This window comes from Ochotona curzoniae, unplaced genomic scaffold (genome assembly GCF_017591425.1).
Source record: "Ochotona curzoniae isolate NIBS_2020 unplaced genomic scaffold, NIBS_Ocur_1.0 contig_66, whole genome shotgun sequence".
NCBI classification, from domain to species: domain Eukaryota; kingdom Metazoa; phylum Chordata; class Mammalia; order Lagomorpha; family Ochotonidae; genus Ochotona; species Ochotona curzoniae.
In genome coordinates, this window is record NW_024466512.1 from 5,425,180 (window position 1) to 5,441,499 (window position 16,320).

At 50.6% G+C, this 16,320-nt stretch overlaps 1 protein-coding gene and 1 non-coding gene across 2 annotated transcripts in view; both read left to right on the top strand.

Moving 5' to 3' along the window:
- CPXM2 (carboxypeptidase X, M14 family member 2) overlaps nucleotides 1-16,320 on the top strand; it is a 97,352-nt gene that overhangs the window by 60,799 nt on the left and 20,233 nt on the right. The window contains exons 5-7 of the mRNA XM_040991741.1: nucleotides 2,788-2,872; nucleotides 3,780-3,930; nucleotides 12,078-12,166. Coding sequence (XP_040847675.1) covers nucleotides 2,788-2,872; nucleotides 3,780-3,930; nucleotides 12,078-12,166 — 325 coding nt within the window. The remainder of the gene's footprint in view (nucleotides 1-2,787; nucleotides 2,873-3,779; nucleotides 3,931-12,077; nucleotides 12,167-16,320) is intronic.
- Nucleotides 13,494-13,595, top strand: LOC121164411. The gene has a single exon (XR_005885085.1). It is a non-coding gene; the product is annotated as a U6 spliceosomal RNA (small nuclear RNA).

Here is a 16,320-nt window from a genome sequence, read left to right on the forward strand (position 1 = left end):
GACATGTCAATTGTGATGGGGAACAGACACTCTTGGATAATTCCAAAGAGGAACTTAAAGTTACAAAATGGAATAAACTATCAAAGAAACATAAGGAAAGGAGTCTGCCAGATGGGAGGGTTAAGATGTAAATTTTGATAAGGTCTGGTGTTCAGGGTAATTTGGAATTCGACTGGGCTGGGACAGGCAGAATGCAGGCAATGAAAAGCCGTGAGGCAGGAGAGATGATTCAGGATCAGGAGGGAAAGAAAGGACAGAGAACATAGACCCAACCTGGATTTTGTACAAACACGATAGTAAGAGAGTGCCTAACATAAGAATACTTCATATTCATGAGGGTGATGGGATCATGTTTCATTAGAAAAGCAAATCGGTCATAGCAGACTCAGCAACCAGACAATCCTTTGAAGGGACTTCAGTAGTCCTGGGTGGAGAGCATGGGCTGGCCTGGGGTCATGGGCATAGAGAGAAGTGGATACGTTCTAGAAAGATGTAGGAGGGACATCTGATGGAACATGATGGACTGAATATAGGGGAGGAAGGACAGGTGAGGGCCAGGGTGCCGGTGGGGGGTTTGCCCCCTTCCTGGTGGATGGAAGGAATGGGGCAGTAGGTTTGGGGAGGGTTACATAGGAGAGGGCACTGGAGAGGAGGTTCAGAAGGTCAAGATCAGAGAGGCCAGGCAAGAGGCCCTGGAGGTCAGGAGAGCCAGGCTGTGTGGACTGTGAGCTGCCAGGAGAAGGCGAGGGGAGTTTGTGTTTCACTTTGAGGAATTGCCACATCACCTTGACACCTTGATTTTGTTCTTTGTCTCCTTTTGTTGAAGTCAGTCAGTGCAGCGTTTTTCTTTTCCGCTTCATACTGTCTATGTGCTGCTTTCCATTGATGGCTTCGCTCCCCCTGGGAGCTCTCCCTGCCTGGGCTCTGCTTTTATCCTAGCCGTGCTAGGCTGCTGGAGCATGGCTGTCAGCTGGATGTGGCACACAGCAGCAGGAGCTGTGTTACCAGCCCCTGGGAATGAACCTGAAGGTCTAGAACAGGTTGCTATCAGGGGAATGGGTGATTTTCCGGAGCAAAGGACATGCACTGTCACCAAGGTGTATCCCAGAAGGCAGGCTGCTGTAGCTCTGTGTGCACCTGCTGGGGCTCTGTGTGCACCTGCTGGGGCTCCGTGTACACTGGCTGGGGCTCCGTGTGCACTGGCTGGGTGTGCACTGGCTGGGTGTGCACTGGCTGGGTGTGCACTGACTGGGGTTCGATGTGCACTGGCAGGGGCTCCATGTCACTGGGCTGGACTGAACTTCTCACAGGGGAAGGTGTGCTTTGAGAGTCTGGGTTCTGGCAGACACTCAGAGCTGAGCAGGGGGAAGGAGGAAGTGTGAGATGAGAGTGGCTTCCGAACGTGCAGAAAGTATCTAAGAATAATCTTGTGACAAGTCAGTGAGATGGACCTGGCTGAACAGAAGCGACTGCTCTCTCTAAATAAACTTTGCTCGACAACCTAGACTCGGAATGGGAATTCAGAGCCTTTTCGGGATGGGGCTAGCTCCACAAGGCCAGACAGCTTTCAGGGGAGGAAACGGATTCCAGATACTTCACTTGGCAGGATCTCCCCCAAAGACTAGCACACTAGCCGAGGCTTCATTCCAACATTATAAAAATTAAAAGGCGGGTGGGGGTAGCTGTGCAGGAAGACTCTTTTTAGCTTTTTCATAGTTTATATTATAAAGCACCAAGGCTAAGGCAGGGAGAAAAAAGGGATTTTCCATGGGAAGTTTGCTTTTATTGGCCAAGTTCATCAGCGTGGCCTCCAACCTGAAGTCATTTTCGGGCTGCCTCTGTGGTGGGTTCTGCTCTGTGGGACACGGTGACAAGGAGCTGGCTTTGGGCCAGCCATCTCTGCATTCTTGCCTGTGTGGGAATTGTCTGCGTGGCTGTGATAGCCAAGGGTAAAGCCAGCGTCTTCTGTAGATTCCAGTTAGTGTTTCTGAAGCCAGTGATCTAGTTTTTTTATATTCCCAAATTAGTTCCCCAGATGAAACTTCAAGACCAGTCGGTAACTTCTGCTTAGATTGTTTTGACTCAAGGGACCCCATTAAGCATCTACTGTGCACAAGGTAGCCATTCGGTACCGACAGATAATGTGCCCGTTCGTCTGTCTTCAGGTGTGTGAGCCATGTTCAGTGCTCCCAGAGGTCAGGGATTCCTCTGAGGACTTAAATGGCCTTACACCATTAAGTGCTCAATAAATCCTTTAAGGCGGGCACTTTTATGAGTCTCATTTTATGGGTGAGTAAACTGTGGCAGCGATGAGTTATTTGTCTGGCCAAGGTCATAGAGCTGTGTCACAGAGCTGTTTGACCTCATGTCATCTATCTCTGACACCTGCTCTTCTTACTTCTATGCATCTTTTAAAGAGTGTGATCCCAGGAACGATGCCATGGCAGAACAGGCTAAGCCTCTGCCTGTGACACCAGCATCCCATAGGGGTGCCAGTTCATGTCCTAGCTGCTCTATTTCCGATCCAGCTTCCTGCTGATGGTCTGGAAAAAGTATCAGAGGATGGTTCAAGTGTTTGGGCCCCTGCATCCATGTGGGAGACCTGGAGGAAGCTCCTGACTCCCAGCTTTGAGGCAGCTTGGCTCTGGCTATTGTGGCCGTTTGGGGAGAGAACCAGTGGTGGAGGTTCTCTTTATCTTTCTGTAACTCTGCCTTTGAAACGAAAATAAAGTAAATCTTTAAAAAATAAAGTGCATGATCCCAATGTGGCTCTTTTTTTCCTTGTAGAAGTGACTGGGTGACCTCCTACAAGGTCATGGTGAGCAATGACAGCCATACCTGGGTTACTGTCAGGAATGGATCAGGAGACATGGTGAGTCCCTGCTTCACTCCGACCTGTCCTTGGGGCCTGGCTGGGTATGACTGCACAGAGGGTCCATGTGGGCCCTGCACCTAGGAGACTTCCCAACTGCCTTGAGAGTCTGTGGATGGTGCCGCCTTTTCCATGCCGTGAAGCTCAGCACCAAGTGACCTTGGCTCCCATCTGAGGGCTGCCGGATGCATCCTGTACACTTGCAGAAGTGAGCTTGAGGGTGATGCGTGGCCCACAGGGTGTGCTGGGCCCATTGGACACAGCAGCTCAGTGCTGAGGACCCTAACTTTCCTTAGGGCCCTGGGCCCTTTCAGCTCCATGAGTGGTTCCAGTGTCATCAGCTCCGACCATGTGACTCTCTTCCCCAGATTCGCAGGCATGCATTCCTAGCATGGTACGTGGCACCTTACCCAATCTTACTGCAACTCTTTTTCCAACCTTCTTGTTTCTCTCAGTGCTCCTGCACATAGCTGCATTTCTGGAAGAGTGAGCCTGCCTTGCTCCATCCCCACCTGTCTCCATCCTCTGTTGTTCTTGCTCTTTGAAGCCCCTCCATCCCAAATCTAAGCTGTGTCCTTTCAGGGGCAGGTTGAGCAACTCCCAGGCTGGATGGGTTGATGGCTGTGCCTGGTCTTCTCCTTCTGATATCCCACAGCATCATGGCCCTCCCTCTGCCAAGATCCTGGTGGTCTCTCCTACACTAGCTAAGCACTGTTCCCCTGCCCTTCCAATGGGGCTCCCTGAAGGCAGGATACAGGCCCCACTCCTTTTTCCTTTCCACTTGGTAAACAACATGTGGCAGGTGATCCTTGGCAAGACCCTGTTGAAGGAATGACTGATGGACTCATCTGTCCCTTAATTCCCAAGCGCTGCAAGATTTTCTTTCTTCCCATTTGAGCATAAATAGATATTTGAAGGCAACAGTGAAAAGGAGATTCCAGTTCTCAACATGCTGCCCGTACCCATGGTGGCCCGCTACATCCGGGTGAACCCGCAGTCCTGGTTTGACAATGGGAGCATCTGCATGAGAATGGAGATCCTTGGCTGCCCACTGCCAGGTGAGTTTACTCCTTATATGCCCTCCAAGGTGGGGATGCTGGCAGGAAACAGATACCTAGTCAAGGTGACTAACAGTAAGCCAAGCAATCTTAGTTTTCTCCTGTAAAAAATCAATCAACATGTTTGTCTATCATCTGTATATCAGTATAAGAGTATACGTGTCCATGCATCTATTGTCTATTTGCCTATCTGTCTACTTATCCATCCACCATCCATCATCCATCCATCCACCTATCAATCCGTCCATCTATCCATCCATCCATCCATCTATCTATCGATATGTTTCCTGCAGACTATTTCAGAGACCTAGATGAGCCAAAAGGAAAATAAATAGAAATTTCTCCTAATCCACTTAGCAGCATTATGAACATTTGGGGTTTTTAAGTCCCTTGCTAAGTATAGCTTGGTTTATTGTGATTTCAAGATGATTGTTTCAAGGTTGAACACTCACTCAACACTACCATTGAGTGGTGAGCAAGGAAAATATATTAAGACTTTTTGAAACACGTGTAATTGTCCTTGACATACCTTACTCTCCTAGGCAGTGGAGGTGTGGTAGGCAGTGAAGAGGGTTTGCTTTAAACTTGACTGTACTCTTCCTCAAAATAGCTTTACCTGGGAGCCTTGTCTTGAGGTATATGTTTGCTCCTTCTGGTTGCAGGTCCCTTGCCCTGTTTGACACAGTGGCATCTGGGTATGGCAACAAGGTAGCAGACAGAAAGGGCCCCTTGTGATCTGAGCTGGCTTCTGCTCTGAATGGACTGGTCTGGCCTGGTGTGTTACAGCTTATGCATTTGTGGCCTAGGGGTCTCTCTGTGCTGACCATATGCTCCCAGGGAAGGCGACTGGTCCTGCCAAGAACCCACCTGGAGCCCCTTGCCAGGGCCACAGGTGTTTCCACATTTCTGTCTCCCCATAGTCAGGCCATGGGTCGTGAGTCCTGGGTACTTGTGGGTCTCCCAGTCCCTCCCAGCTCTGCCTGGGGTAACACTGCCAGCTCTTATGAATATCTGTAGTCACTCCAACATCATGAGTTTATTTCACTGTATCTTCTTAGCATAGTGAGCTGCCATTTGCTGACTCCTATAATGTCTGTGGTCGTGCTTTGCCAGCCACAGGTGTTTAGAACAGAAAACCTGCACTGGTAAGACAGATCTAACAACCTACCTTGCTGCCCTCACACCCAACAGACTTCTATTTCATCTGTGCCTCATTTGGGGAGATGGCAGAACATCTTGCCTGGCACTAGAACTATTCAAGATCCTCATTCTAGTCCACAGGCACAATCCCACATCCAAGATCAGCTGGGTGTGGGTGGGTGAGCCGCTGTTCCAATGTGCTGATTCCAGCCCCACCTCCGCAGTGCACAGCCTTTATTCTTAGTGTGCATATCCACATCTTTTTTTTCTGAGGTTAGATTTTGGCTGTGGGTTGCTGGGGTGGAGGATGGGCGTGTCATCAGAGCTGATACGGAGAGAGCGTTGAAGCACCACTACAGTCAGGGGATGGGGCCTGCCTTCGGGCAGGTTGCTTGGGCGTCCGGGGCTCTCCCAGACCTAGGGATCACACAGGTGTCAGCAGGTGTCTTCAGGGAGACAGTCATGGGCTCTGCCCTCTTCTCCCTGGACTGGCTCAGCACGTACCTCACTGCTCGCTTTCAAGAGCAGGGGGTCTTTGTTTCTGTTTTCCCTCTGTTGTTAGTGAATGTCAAGAAGAGCCAGCGAGCATCTCAGACAACGAGTGTTCTCTCTCTGGAGTTCTCCCTGGCATGCATTTCCAGAGCAATCCCGAAGGCATTGGAAATGTCGCAGAGATGGAGTTGCATCCTGAAGCCCGGGACTTAGCATGCTGATTGCCACATCCTACCTAAAGTGCTGGCTGCTGCCCAGGTGCAGACTGTGTCTCGCTAGAGACAAAATCGCAAGATCGTGCTGTTCTCTGTTTGTTAAGGTAACAAAGCAACAGGCTGGCCCACTACAGATTAAAAAAAAAAAAAAAAAAACCAGACAACCTCTGGATGGGTGTGAGCCAAAGCTGTGATTCCTAGAAGCAGAGTTGATTTTAAGCTGCATGATTAGGTTGACACACAAAGGGAGCCGTTCTCCTTGGTGTCCCTTGGGCTGGCTAGATGTGAGCAGCATGCTCATTTCCCTGGGACCAGGGAGCTTCTCAGGACACGGCAGCTTTAGTTAAAACCAGCCTGTGGTTAGACCCTGTGTCGGGGACTCTGCACTGCCTGAGGCCAGCTCCAGCCGAGCTTGGAGCTTGAGGAGGGAGTGTGGAGTCGACGATATGAAAAGACCAAGCCACTTGGTGCCCTCTTGCAACAGCTCAAGAGGAAGCTGTCCTTTTTATTTACTCAGACACAGTGTAAGCCTCTGCACAATCGTTTGATTGTTCTGTTTTTACTTCATGACTAAGTGGGTATGCACAGATGTTTGATTATTTTATTTTTTACTTCATGTTCAACCAGGTACTCTTAAAGATAATTCTGTAAGTTACCATAATCATTTTCTTCAAAGCAAGCCATTATTCATTCTTCAGCAGTGGGCACTGGGTGACAGCCAGGACTCCAAGGCCAAGGCACATGGTTACTTGCTAATCAGTAACGCATACCTACTACATTTCTTTTTCCACAACTTGCCCATCATTTAATGGGATAAACATGTTACAAGGGAAAAAAACGTAAAAATCCAAAACAAAAGTTTCAAATATTAAATCCCCCTACAATTACAGGCTCTATAACCCCATAAGCAATCAAACAATAATCAAAAGCATATCTCTGATATTAATAAAATCACCCTATAATTCCTCTAGTTAAAACAATAATAAAAGCGGCTAAAATGGCTACATTTTCTACGCTCTAAAGAGTTGCAAGCACAGGCTAACATTTTACGGTCACAGTAGCTTTATTTTTTGCCAAAGCAGTTTCAGTTCATACTCCCATCACTTTTGTTAGTTTGTAAGATTCTTATCAAGCCATTTCCCAGAAGGCATGCTACATGTCTGGGCCAGATAACAGGGCAATGGGTAGGTACAGAATAAGGTGTCCAGAAAAGGCATGGGCTTAATTGTACTCCTGTGTGCAGTTAAAGGCCCACTCACCCAGACATTATCAATAACAGTAACTCCCAAGCTCACACCAGTTACAAAAGCCACCTCACAGGACCAATCAACAATGCCTCAACAGATTACAGAATTGTTAGTGGGGTGCCTGAGTGTCCACGCAAAAAGGGGGTGAGACTGCATCAAGGTGGTCAGAGAGAAATCTGCTGGGCCTTGCCAAATAGCTGGAAGCTGCCCGGGTCCTGCCAAGCAGGGGAGCTGTTCTCTTCACACCTTCGTGTCATCCACACCTACTGCACGGACCCCAGCACTGCACTTACTCCTAAGGGCTGGGGATCAGGAGTGTCCTAGGAAACAGTGTGTGCAGAGGATGGCCTGGCCCATGACAGCCGAGGACATCAGCGTGAGGGCAGTAAAGGATGGAGTGTTTAGGCAGCAGCAGAGATGGCACTGTCCATAGACGCTGTAGGATTTTCATGCTCTGAAGGCAACAGCCTTTGTGGTCAGCACTGGAGACCATCAGCAGACAGAGTTCAGCTTGAGCAAGCACTTCTAGTCATTGCATTTGCAAACAGCAGGGTGTTTTGTGAGGGGGTGAGTCCTTCAGCTTCAGAGGGTCCCAAAAAATTTCATCAAGTGCTCCCAAAAGCTCATTGAGGGGAGGACTGTGAAGTTGATTTGGATGCAAACACGTGAAATCCATGTATAGTTTTTTTTTCCTTTTGGTAGCTTATGCATTCACCATGAACTTTTTTTTTTTTTTTTAAAGATTTATTTTTTATTATTTTTTATTGGAAAGGTGGATATACAGAGAGGAGAGACAGAGAGGAAGATCTTCCGTCCGATGATTCACTCCCCAAGTGAGCCGCAACGGGCCGATACTATGCCGATCCGAAGCCAGGAGCCTCTTCCGGGTCTCCCACGCGGGTGCAGGGTCCCAAAGCTTTGGGCCGTCCTCGTCTGCTTTCCCAGGCCACAGGCAGGGAGCTGGAAGGGAAGCGGGGCCGCCGGGACTAGAACCGGCGCCCATATGGGATCCCGGGCGTGCAAGGCGAGGACTTAACCACTTGCGCCACCGCGCCGGGCCCCCCACCATGAACTTTTAAAATAGCTTTGTGTTCTTGGATCTCAGAATATTTAGCACCAAAATAAGTGATCTTTCCATTCTGTTAGCTTTGTGCTGTCCCCTTGTGCTTGGAAATAGATTGTAGGAAGCCGATAGGAGGCAGCCCGGTGACTGATTCTTGAGAAGAGTTGGGAATCATGAGTGAGAGTGACCAGGGGCTTTTGCTGTCCACAAGGTGACTGCAATGGCAGGTCCCTGAGGCTGGACATATCCTGGGAAGTGAAAGGAGCAAAGCCGCAGGTGTCACAGTCAGAGGGGAGGTAGGGGCAAGGCTGTAGGTGTCACAGTCAGAGCAGAGGTAGCGCTGTGCAGCTTTGTAGCACCTTCCTGGGGCTGTCACAGTAGAGAACCACACCCTGCATGGCGCAGAATGAACTGGCACCTTATGGTTCAGGAGGTGCAAAGCCTGAGGTCACCTTGCCAGTGGGGTGGGTGGCATCCAAGGCTGGGAGGGAGATGCACCTGTTTCCAGTCTGTCTCCCAGCTTCTGCCGATGTGCTGTCCACCTTGGAGTTTCCTTTGGCTCAAAATAGCCACCTGCTCTCTGCCTTGTTCCCTCAGGGCCTTCTCCCTGGATCTTTGCATTTGAATTCCCTTCAGACGGGTTCTGTCCCAATGCCCTTGTTTTAACTTGGTGGCCCCAGTGAAAGCCTTTCCTCTGCAGGAGGCCTCGTGTTGAAGCAGCAGGGGAACACTGCAGTGTGTCTCTTTGGCAGAGAGGAGGATGTGAAGGGCTGAACCTCCTGGCACGGTGTGGCCAGTAGAGCAGTTTGGACAGCAGATGCTTGAGTGGCTTACTAAAGGGCAGAGGGTGGGGAAGGTCACGTGGGGCCCCACCCTGGGGGTAATGGACTGCCATCACGGTGGTGTCCCAGAGCCACCTCTGGCCTCCAGGCTATGGGATCTGCAACACTGAGTAGACCAAAGAAGCCAGACGAAGGTTTGCTACAGGTCAGTGTGTGTGAGGAGTAAGCCTCCAAAACACTCAGTCAGGATTTCTTTCTTTTTTTTTTTTTAAAAGATTTATTTATTTTTATTACGAAGTCAGATATACAGAGAGGAGGAGAGACAGAGAGGAAGATCTGTCCGATGATTCACTCCTCAAGTGACTGCAACGGCCGGTGCTGCGCCGATCCGAAGCCAGGAACCAGGAACCTCTTCTGTGTCTCTCACACGGGTGCAGGGTCCCAAGGCTTTGGGCCGTCCTCGACTGCTTTCCCAGGCCACAAGCAGGGAGCTGGATGGGAAGTGGGGCTGCCGGGATTAGAATCAGCACCCATATGGGGTCCTGGCACTTTCAAGGTGAGGACTTGAGCCGCTAGGCCACGCCGCCGGGTTCCTCAGTCAGGATTTCTGCTGCTAATGTCAGAAGTTCCCCAACCAACGCTAGGGAGAAAGAAAAGCTGGATTGGGGTTCCCTCAGATGGAAATTCTAGGGGCAGGCCTGATTTTGGCTTGAGGCACGAGAGGGGCTAATAGCTCAGAGCCTTCTAGATGGGAACAGGACTCCCTTTTTGTCACTGACATCCCAAATCCGCATCCTCCCATCCCACAGATGTGAGGCACAAGGCACCTGCTGGGCCATACTCCACCCTGAGATCACCGAGGCAATGGCCAGGGCCTGAGGAAGGTGTGTTGTGATGGATGACTGTCACAAGCTCACACCTGTGCATGCTGGCCAAGGATGTCCGTCAAGCACCTGGACCAATTCCTCGTCGGGGAAAAGGGCTTCTTTAGTCCCTGCAGCCAATGCACTCAGTCCTCATTGCCGAAGTGATGGGCTTCTCCTAGGGCCTCCTGAACACTTTGTCTAAGTACAATAAATGGGATGTAAGGAAATATTTGTTCAAAATATGGGAAGGCTGAATGTTGTTTTTTTTTTTTTAAAAAAAAAAAAAGGGAAGAGAAAGAAAAAACAAAAACCCATGACTTGGAGACAGTTCTGTAACTTTGAAACCATCTCTGTTGGCAAACTGAGTTTCATGAAGAAAAAAAAAAAAGGCTTGCCAGACACAAAGCCCTTTTGTACACATGAATCTGAGGGTTTCTCCAATCCTTAACAGAACCTTCTAGGCCTGTGTTCAAAAACAAAAGGGGCTTTCAGGACACTTGGAAAAAGGCCCATGAGGCTGGGGCCTCTGAGCCGCTGTTGGAGCACCCGGGCAAGTGAGTGTCCATGAATGTGACAACTGCACTTGACCTTTGCTTTGAAACCTGCAGGCATGGGGACAGAAGGAAGGCAGCATGCCCGGGGTGTGGTCAGCTTGCGTTCCCAGAAGAAAGTTCTGGAGAAATGACCCAGAGGTGCTTGGCAGGGCTCCGGTGCTTCTGGCTCTCTTGCTGGGACAAGAGCCTAGTTTGCCTTCCTGTGGCATTCCCTTTCCCATGATAATGAGCAGTACTGGAAAACCTCCGGTGACTACTAAAGAGCCTGATTGTTTTGGTCTTTGGTTTTTGACTTGTTGCTAATGACTACCATGATCATAAAGACCCCATCTTGAAGGGGGCCCTGCTCAGTCAGCTGTGCCAGTTGTGCCCAGGTCTGTGAGGGCACAGGCGCGTGGCTGGCTCAGCTAACAGGTGCGCCATCCTTCCCATATGAGCTGTCAACCTGGGGTCGGCTGAAATTTTTAGGATCCTGCTAGAATGTGGCATCTCAAGCAGTAGGTCTGGCTGGGGCCTGACAAGCTGCCAACATGCCTCTTACTTGTTTGCCTGCTGCTGTCCCGTCTTTCACCATGGCCTTGGAGCACAGCATCCAGCAGTGGCTGCCTGGTCCTTGCCTAACCCACAGGGCATCTTCCTAATTAAGTGCTGTTGTCTCTGCCCCTTGGAGGCAGCCCTCCACAACTGGGGACTGGGATGTTGCAGGTGGCTCAGCGTGGTGACCTCTGCCCCTTGGAGATAGCCCTGCGTGGCCTGGAGCTGGAACGCTGCAGGTGGCTGGGCATGGTGCCCTCTGCCCTTTGCCCTCAGAACAGGAGGAGCTGGGGTCGCAAAGCTCCATCCTGCTCTCTGCTTCCTTGCTCGCCCTCCTCCAGGGCTTCTCGTTTCTTCTGTATGTTCCTCATTTCTGTGATTATTGGAGTACTTGAGGCTTATAGAAATGAAAGGAGGCATGGGAACAGAAATGTAGTCCCCGAGGCCAGCTGCCAGGGCTCACCCCGCTATCACATGTCCGTGATAGCCACTGGGAGCTGCAGCTTCCCCTGCTTCCCTGTCTGGGGTCCTTTACCCTATACCATTCCAAGTCCCCAGGAGAAGGTCGGCCTCTGTAGCTGCTTTGGGAACTCTCAGAGGTGTTGGACTTCAGTCGTGGAGCCCAGGCTGTCCCTACCACGGTGGGCATCCCAAGCTGGTTCCTTGTGGTCAGACGGCCACACAGCAGCAGCTGGACAGAATGTTTGTCGCCTTATACCTGGAAGGGGCTCTTACTCCTGCCACCTCTGCCCTGCCCTCCAATCAAGATCAGGCAGAGTAGCTGTGTGCTGCTCAGCCTGGGCCAGCCATCTAGAACTGGAGATCTCCTAGATCTTCTAGAACTTGCCTTCTTCTAGACATGAGACAACTTTCACAAAAGCACAGGGCTTCTGTTGGGAGAGACGGCAGAAGGTGGGTACCAGGCGAGAGGCTGTGTCCTTGCATCCCCAAAGGCCCATGAACCTGCATGCAATGTTACTTCTCATACATTTATTAGCACCAACAGTTTGCCATCTGATATCAACCAGAAACCAATAAGAGAGGCAGCATTCACTTCCCTGTTTATGAGTGTGAAGCAAGGGCGAGGATGGCTCAGGTGTTTTACCCAAGGGTGCGCAACAGCTGTGTAGGACATCAGGGATGTAGGCCCAGGAATTCTGGCATGTGCGTGTGGGCCTTGGCTCAAGCCCTGACAGAGAAGCTGCAGTGCTGGGGTTTGAGGAGTGAATATAAATTCATCTCTCTATTGACTAGATCCCAATAACTATTACCACCGGCGGAATGAGATGACCACCACCGATGACCTGGACTTCAAGCACCACAGCTACAAGGAAATGCGTCAGGTAAGACTGGAAGTGGGGGATGTTGCTGCGAGCCTGCACTGGAAGTTTCCCAAGGAGCTATGTGTCACGTGGCCATTAGACCTTATTTTTTGAGAAAGTAGGATGGTGTGTTAGAAGCCTGAGTGAACGTGTGGCTTCACAAAGACACATGGAATATTAGCAGGTTGGGGATGCCTTATCAGAGTCGGGTGATCAGAAGAGGCGCCCTCGTCAGCGGAGGGGCACTGAGTTGGTGCAGGTGTTGCTAGGAAGTTAGGGACTGTTATCATCCTTCCTGTGCAGATGGGAAACTGGGTCACTAGGCACTGTGACCTGGTCCCTTATTGTCCAGATTCTCTCTCTTGGTAGCACATTAAAACCATCAGGGGGAGTTTGAAACCATCTCTGCACTTGACCCCACCTCTGAATAACGAAAACAGAATCCTTAGGAGAAGGATCAGGGAATGTGGAGTGGGGAGCAAGTTTTTGAAAAGCCTTCCTTTGTGTTTCCTCAACTAGATCTCAGAACTTCCGGATGATAATTGTGATGAGTAGTTCTTAATATCATGTGGCTCTCAATCTAGTTAGAAAAGAAAGGACAACTGCAAGAAATCATCCCCAGGTTCACGGACGCAGTTTGGAAGCCTTGGCAGCATTTGCCAAGTGGGTGCAGGAGGGAGAAGGGACTGCATGGTTTTAGGACAGTCTGAAATGGGAGTCCCTGTGCCAAGTGCATTCCCTCTAAACTCCTGTTCCATCCTCACCCCCAGCAGGTGCTAGCCAACACAGAACAAGCAGAAATGTGCTCACCTACACTCGTGCAGGACAAGGACTTGCCAAGGGCAGTTAGCATGCGTGTGGCTCAGAGGGGTAGGGTGCGCTGCCAGGTGTCAGGGATGGAGCTTCTGAGTTTGCAGCAGTGTAGGCTGCACCCAGCCCCAAGGGATGAGTGAGCTCTGTTTCTCTCATTGTTGTTGAACTTGAGACACTCACATGCAGCTTCTAGGCACCTGTCTGTCGGTGCAGACTCGGAGGGGGGATATGCTGAGGAAATCTCCCTGTCTCACTCTTCAGAGACGGAGCTGATGCATTCAGACTGTGACTCATACACACTGCTCTGCCTCACAGGGAATTTCAATGCCTGTGCTCACCGCGCCACTGTCCAGGCCCCAGCGTGTTACCTTAGCTTGGCTTGCTCTGCATCTCATATCTTCTCGAACCCAGAAATGAGACAGATGTCAACTCACTTGGTGCAATTAATGTTGAGAGCAATAAATCTAAGTATGCTGAATGTGAGCTGCACAGAGGGAGTCTGGGGAGCTGACATCTTTAAATGATTGTCCCACGTGTGCTCACTTGGGCAGCACATATACTAAAACTGGAACGATACACAGGAGATTAGCATGGCCCCTGCGCAAGAGTGACATGCAAATAATTGTCCCACGTGTAAGAATCATTATTCTAAGGAGAGTGAGAGCTAGTGCAGTGTGTCTCAGGTCATTTGAGCCACTCAAGTGATCCCCACCACTTGGCGGACGGCAGAGCCGGCTGTGCTGCCTCCCCCCTGTGAGGCCCCCTGTGAGGCCCCGTAGCCCAGGAGCTCTCAGCCGGAAACTGCCCCAAGCAGCAAGAGTTGTCAAGCCTGGACAGTGTTCAAGCCAGAACTGATTGGCTGCTTGGGCTCCTGGCTTATGGGGATGAGGCAGAGGAGAGCATGTTTCAGCAATTCTCCCACATGCTATTTTCTAGGTTATTGTATGAATCTTTCCATCAAGGGCAAACTGGATAGCTTGTCCTATTGTTAAGAGAGGCATTTACGAGCAACCAAAACTGAGAAGTAGCAGCAGGAACCTGGAAGAGCAAATAGGAAAGCTAATTAGCTGTGTAAGAGGATGGTGATGAGACCGCATGTGGCTCTTGTGTGCCGTGAATGTCTTGGCAACCGAGTAGCACCTTGCAGGTGGAAGAGATCTGCTGGTGGGGCGGGGTGGGGAGGGGGAGGGAGAGGAGGATTGGGGCGGGGAGGGAGAGGGAGAAGTTCTTCCTGCACTGAGCAGATGGGGAGCAACCAGGGCCTGTGGCCTGTTCCCGAGTTTGTAGTTACTTGGTTGTTATCTGCTATTCACTGTGTTGCCCATTGGACTGGTGAGGTGCTCCATCAGAAATCTGTTCTCTGCACTGTCCCATCTATGTGGTTGCAGTCTGCTGCACAGTCCCATTGTCCAGTTCTTGTGGACTTGAACCCACCATGAAGTTTGCAGCAGGTTTGTGTGTTCACAATTGACCAGGACATTGGGTGGGAGAATTGGCTGATGGAAGATTTGCGAAAGATTGTCTGAGAACATCCAGGGCCCCTTCCTCTAGTCTCCATCCACCAGCTGATCTGCTGCAGGGATGAGGCCCTGTGGAGCACCTGCCTGCCCACCACCATCTCCTGGGGTGCCTGAGTGTCTTTACTGTACTGGCATGACATGGTCCCATGGCCACTTCAGCCTCCACCGGGAGCAATTGCATCAGCTGGTGCCTGGAGAGGAACAGGGACATCAGTGATGCCTCTGAACCTGACCTTTCCTTAGGGACTGAGCCCAGAAATCCAGGATACTTAAGAGCTGACTCAAAGCTGACACCGTAGTGTAGCAGGTGAAAGCCACTGTGTGTGAAGACAGCGTTCCACACCAGCGTGCTGCCCTGCTTCCAGTCCAGCTCCTTGCGAATGCACCCGGGAAAGCAGTGGTGGATGTTCCAAGTGTTTGGAAGACTTGTGTGGAATTCCAGGCTCCTGGCTTTGGTCATTTGGGGAGTGAACCAGCAGGTGGGAAGATCTCGTTCTCTCCTTCACTGCTACTCTACCTTTAAATAATCTTTCAAAAAGAAAATAAAAAAGACAGCTAGCAGGCTCTCGAGACAGCGCTATTTCTAGGCAGCAGGTGTCACTTGTCCTCAGCCTCCGAGAACCATCTCAGGCCTGTTGCCTCCACTGGTACTTGTCTTCTTGTTGTAGCCCTCAATGTCAATCCCATTGGCTGGTGGTGAGAGCAAAATGTAGCAAGCAGCCTGAACAGTTCATGTTCTTGCTGACACCTGCTCTCCCCAGTTTAGGACCACAACTCCATCTTTGGTGGCCACATCACACTCTGCTCACTCAGCACCTGTGAATGGGGTCCCCACCTGTCTCAATCCTTGCTCCACTAGAAGCTCCGGGAAGCACAGCAGCCCTTATTTCCTCAGCCTGACAGGAGAGTGTTCATTCCTGTGATGAAGCGGAAATGCACCACAAAATACTTTCTTGGACCAAAATGCAGCGATAAGAGCGAGGTGTGGCCTGTCCCCTTGAGCATCTGCAAGCTGGTGGGGGCACATGAAGAGGATGGGGAGTCACAATGGAAAGGGAACCTTCCTGGCTGAAGGAAGTGATGCCCACGGCCAGGGAGGACAGTGGCTTTGTCTGCTCAGGCTGGGATAAGAAACACCAGAAGCCAAGAGGCTTAGGAACCACAAGGGTATGCTGTTCGTGTGTCTGGAGGCCAGGAAGGCCAAGGCCAAGGTCCTGGCAGGTTCTGTGTTGTGAGGCCTTTTCTCAAGTTCCCAGCTGACACTTTTTTGTCATGTCTGCACAGAATGGGAGGGTCAGATGAGCTATCTTGAGCTGGCTCCTTCTCTCTCTACACTCCTCGCTCCCAGCTTCCTTTCTTTATACAGCGAGAGATGACAAAGAGAGATCTTTCACCCTGCTAGTTCACTCCTCAAATGCTCACAGTAGTTGGCTGGAGTCAGGAGAAAGCCCTGGAGATCAGAACTTTAAATCTCTCATGGGTGGCAGGGACTCGAGTACCACTCACTCCCAGGGTGCGCGTTAGCAAGAAGCTGAGAAGGGGACAGTGCCAGAACCTGAATCCAGGCAGTTGGATTGGGAAGGCGGGCATCCCAAATGCAACATCAAATACCCGCCTCTGTTATAAGGGCACTGATTCCTTTGAAGAACTCCACTTTCACGGCCCAGTCATTGCCTATAAGTCCTGACTCTCAGTCTTACGCATTTGGAATCAGTGTCAACTGACCTCAGACCTGATGCCCACAGCCAAGGGGCCAGGTGGGACAGCAGTAGCCCAGAGCTTATTCCCAGTGGGTGCTGGAAAGGAGAGTAGTGTTATCTGGAGGGGGGACAGGGACTCAAG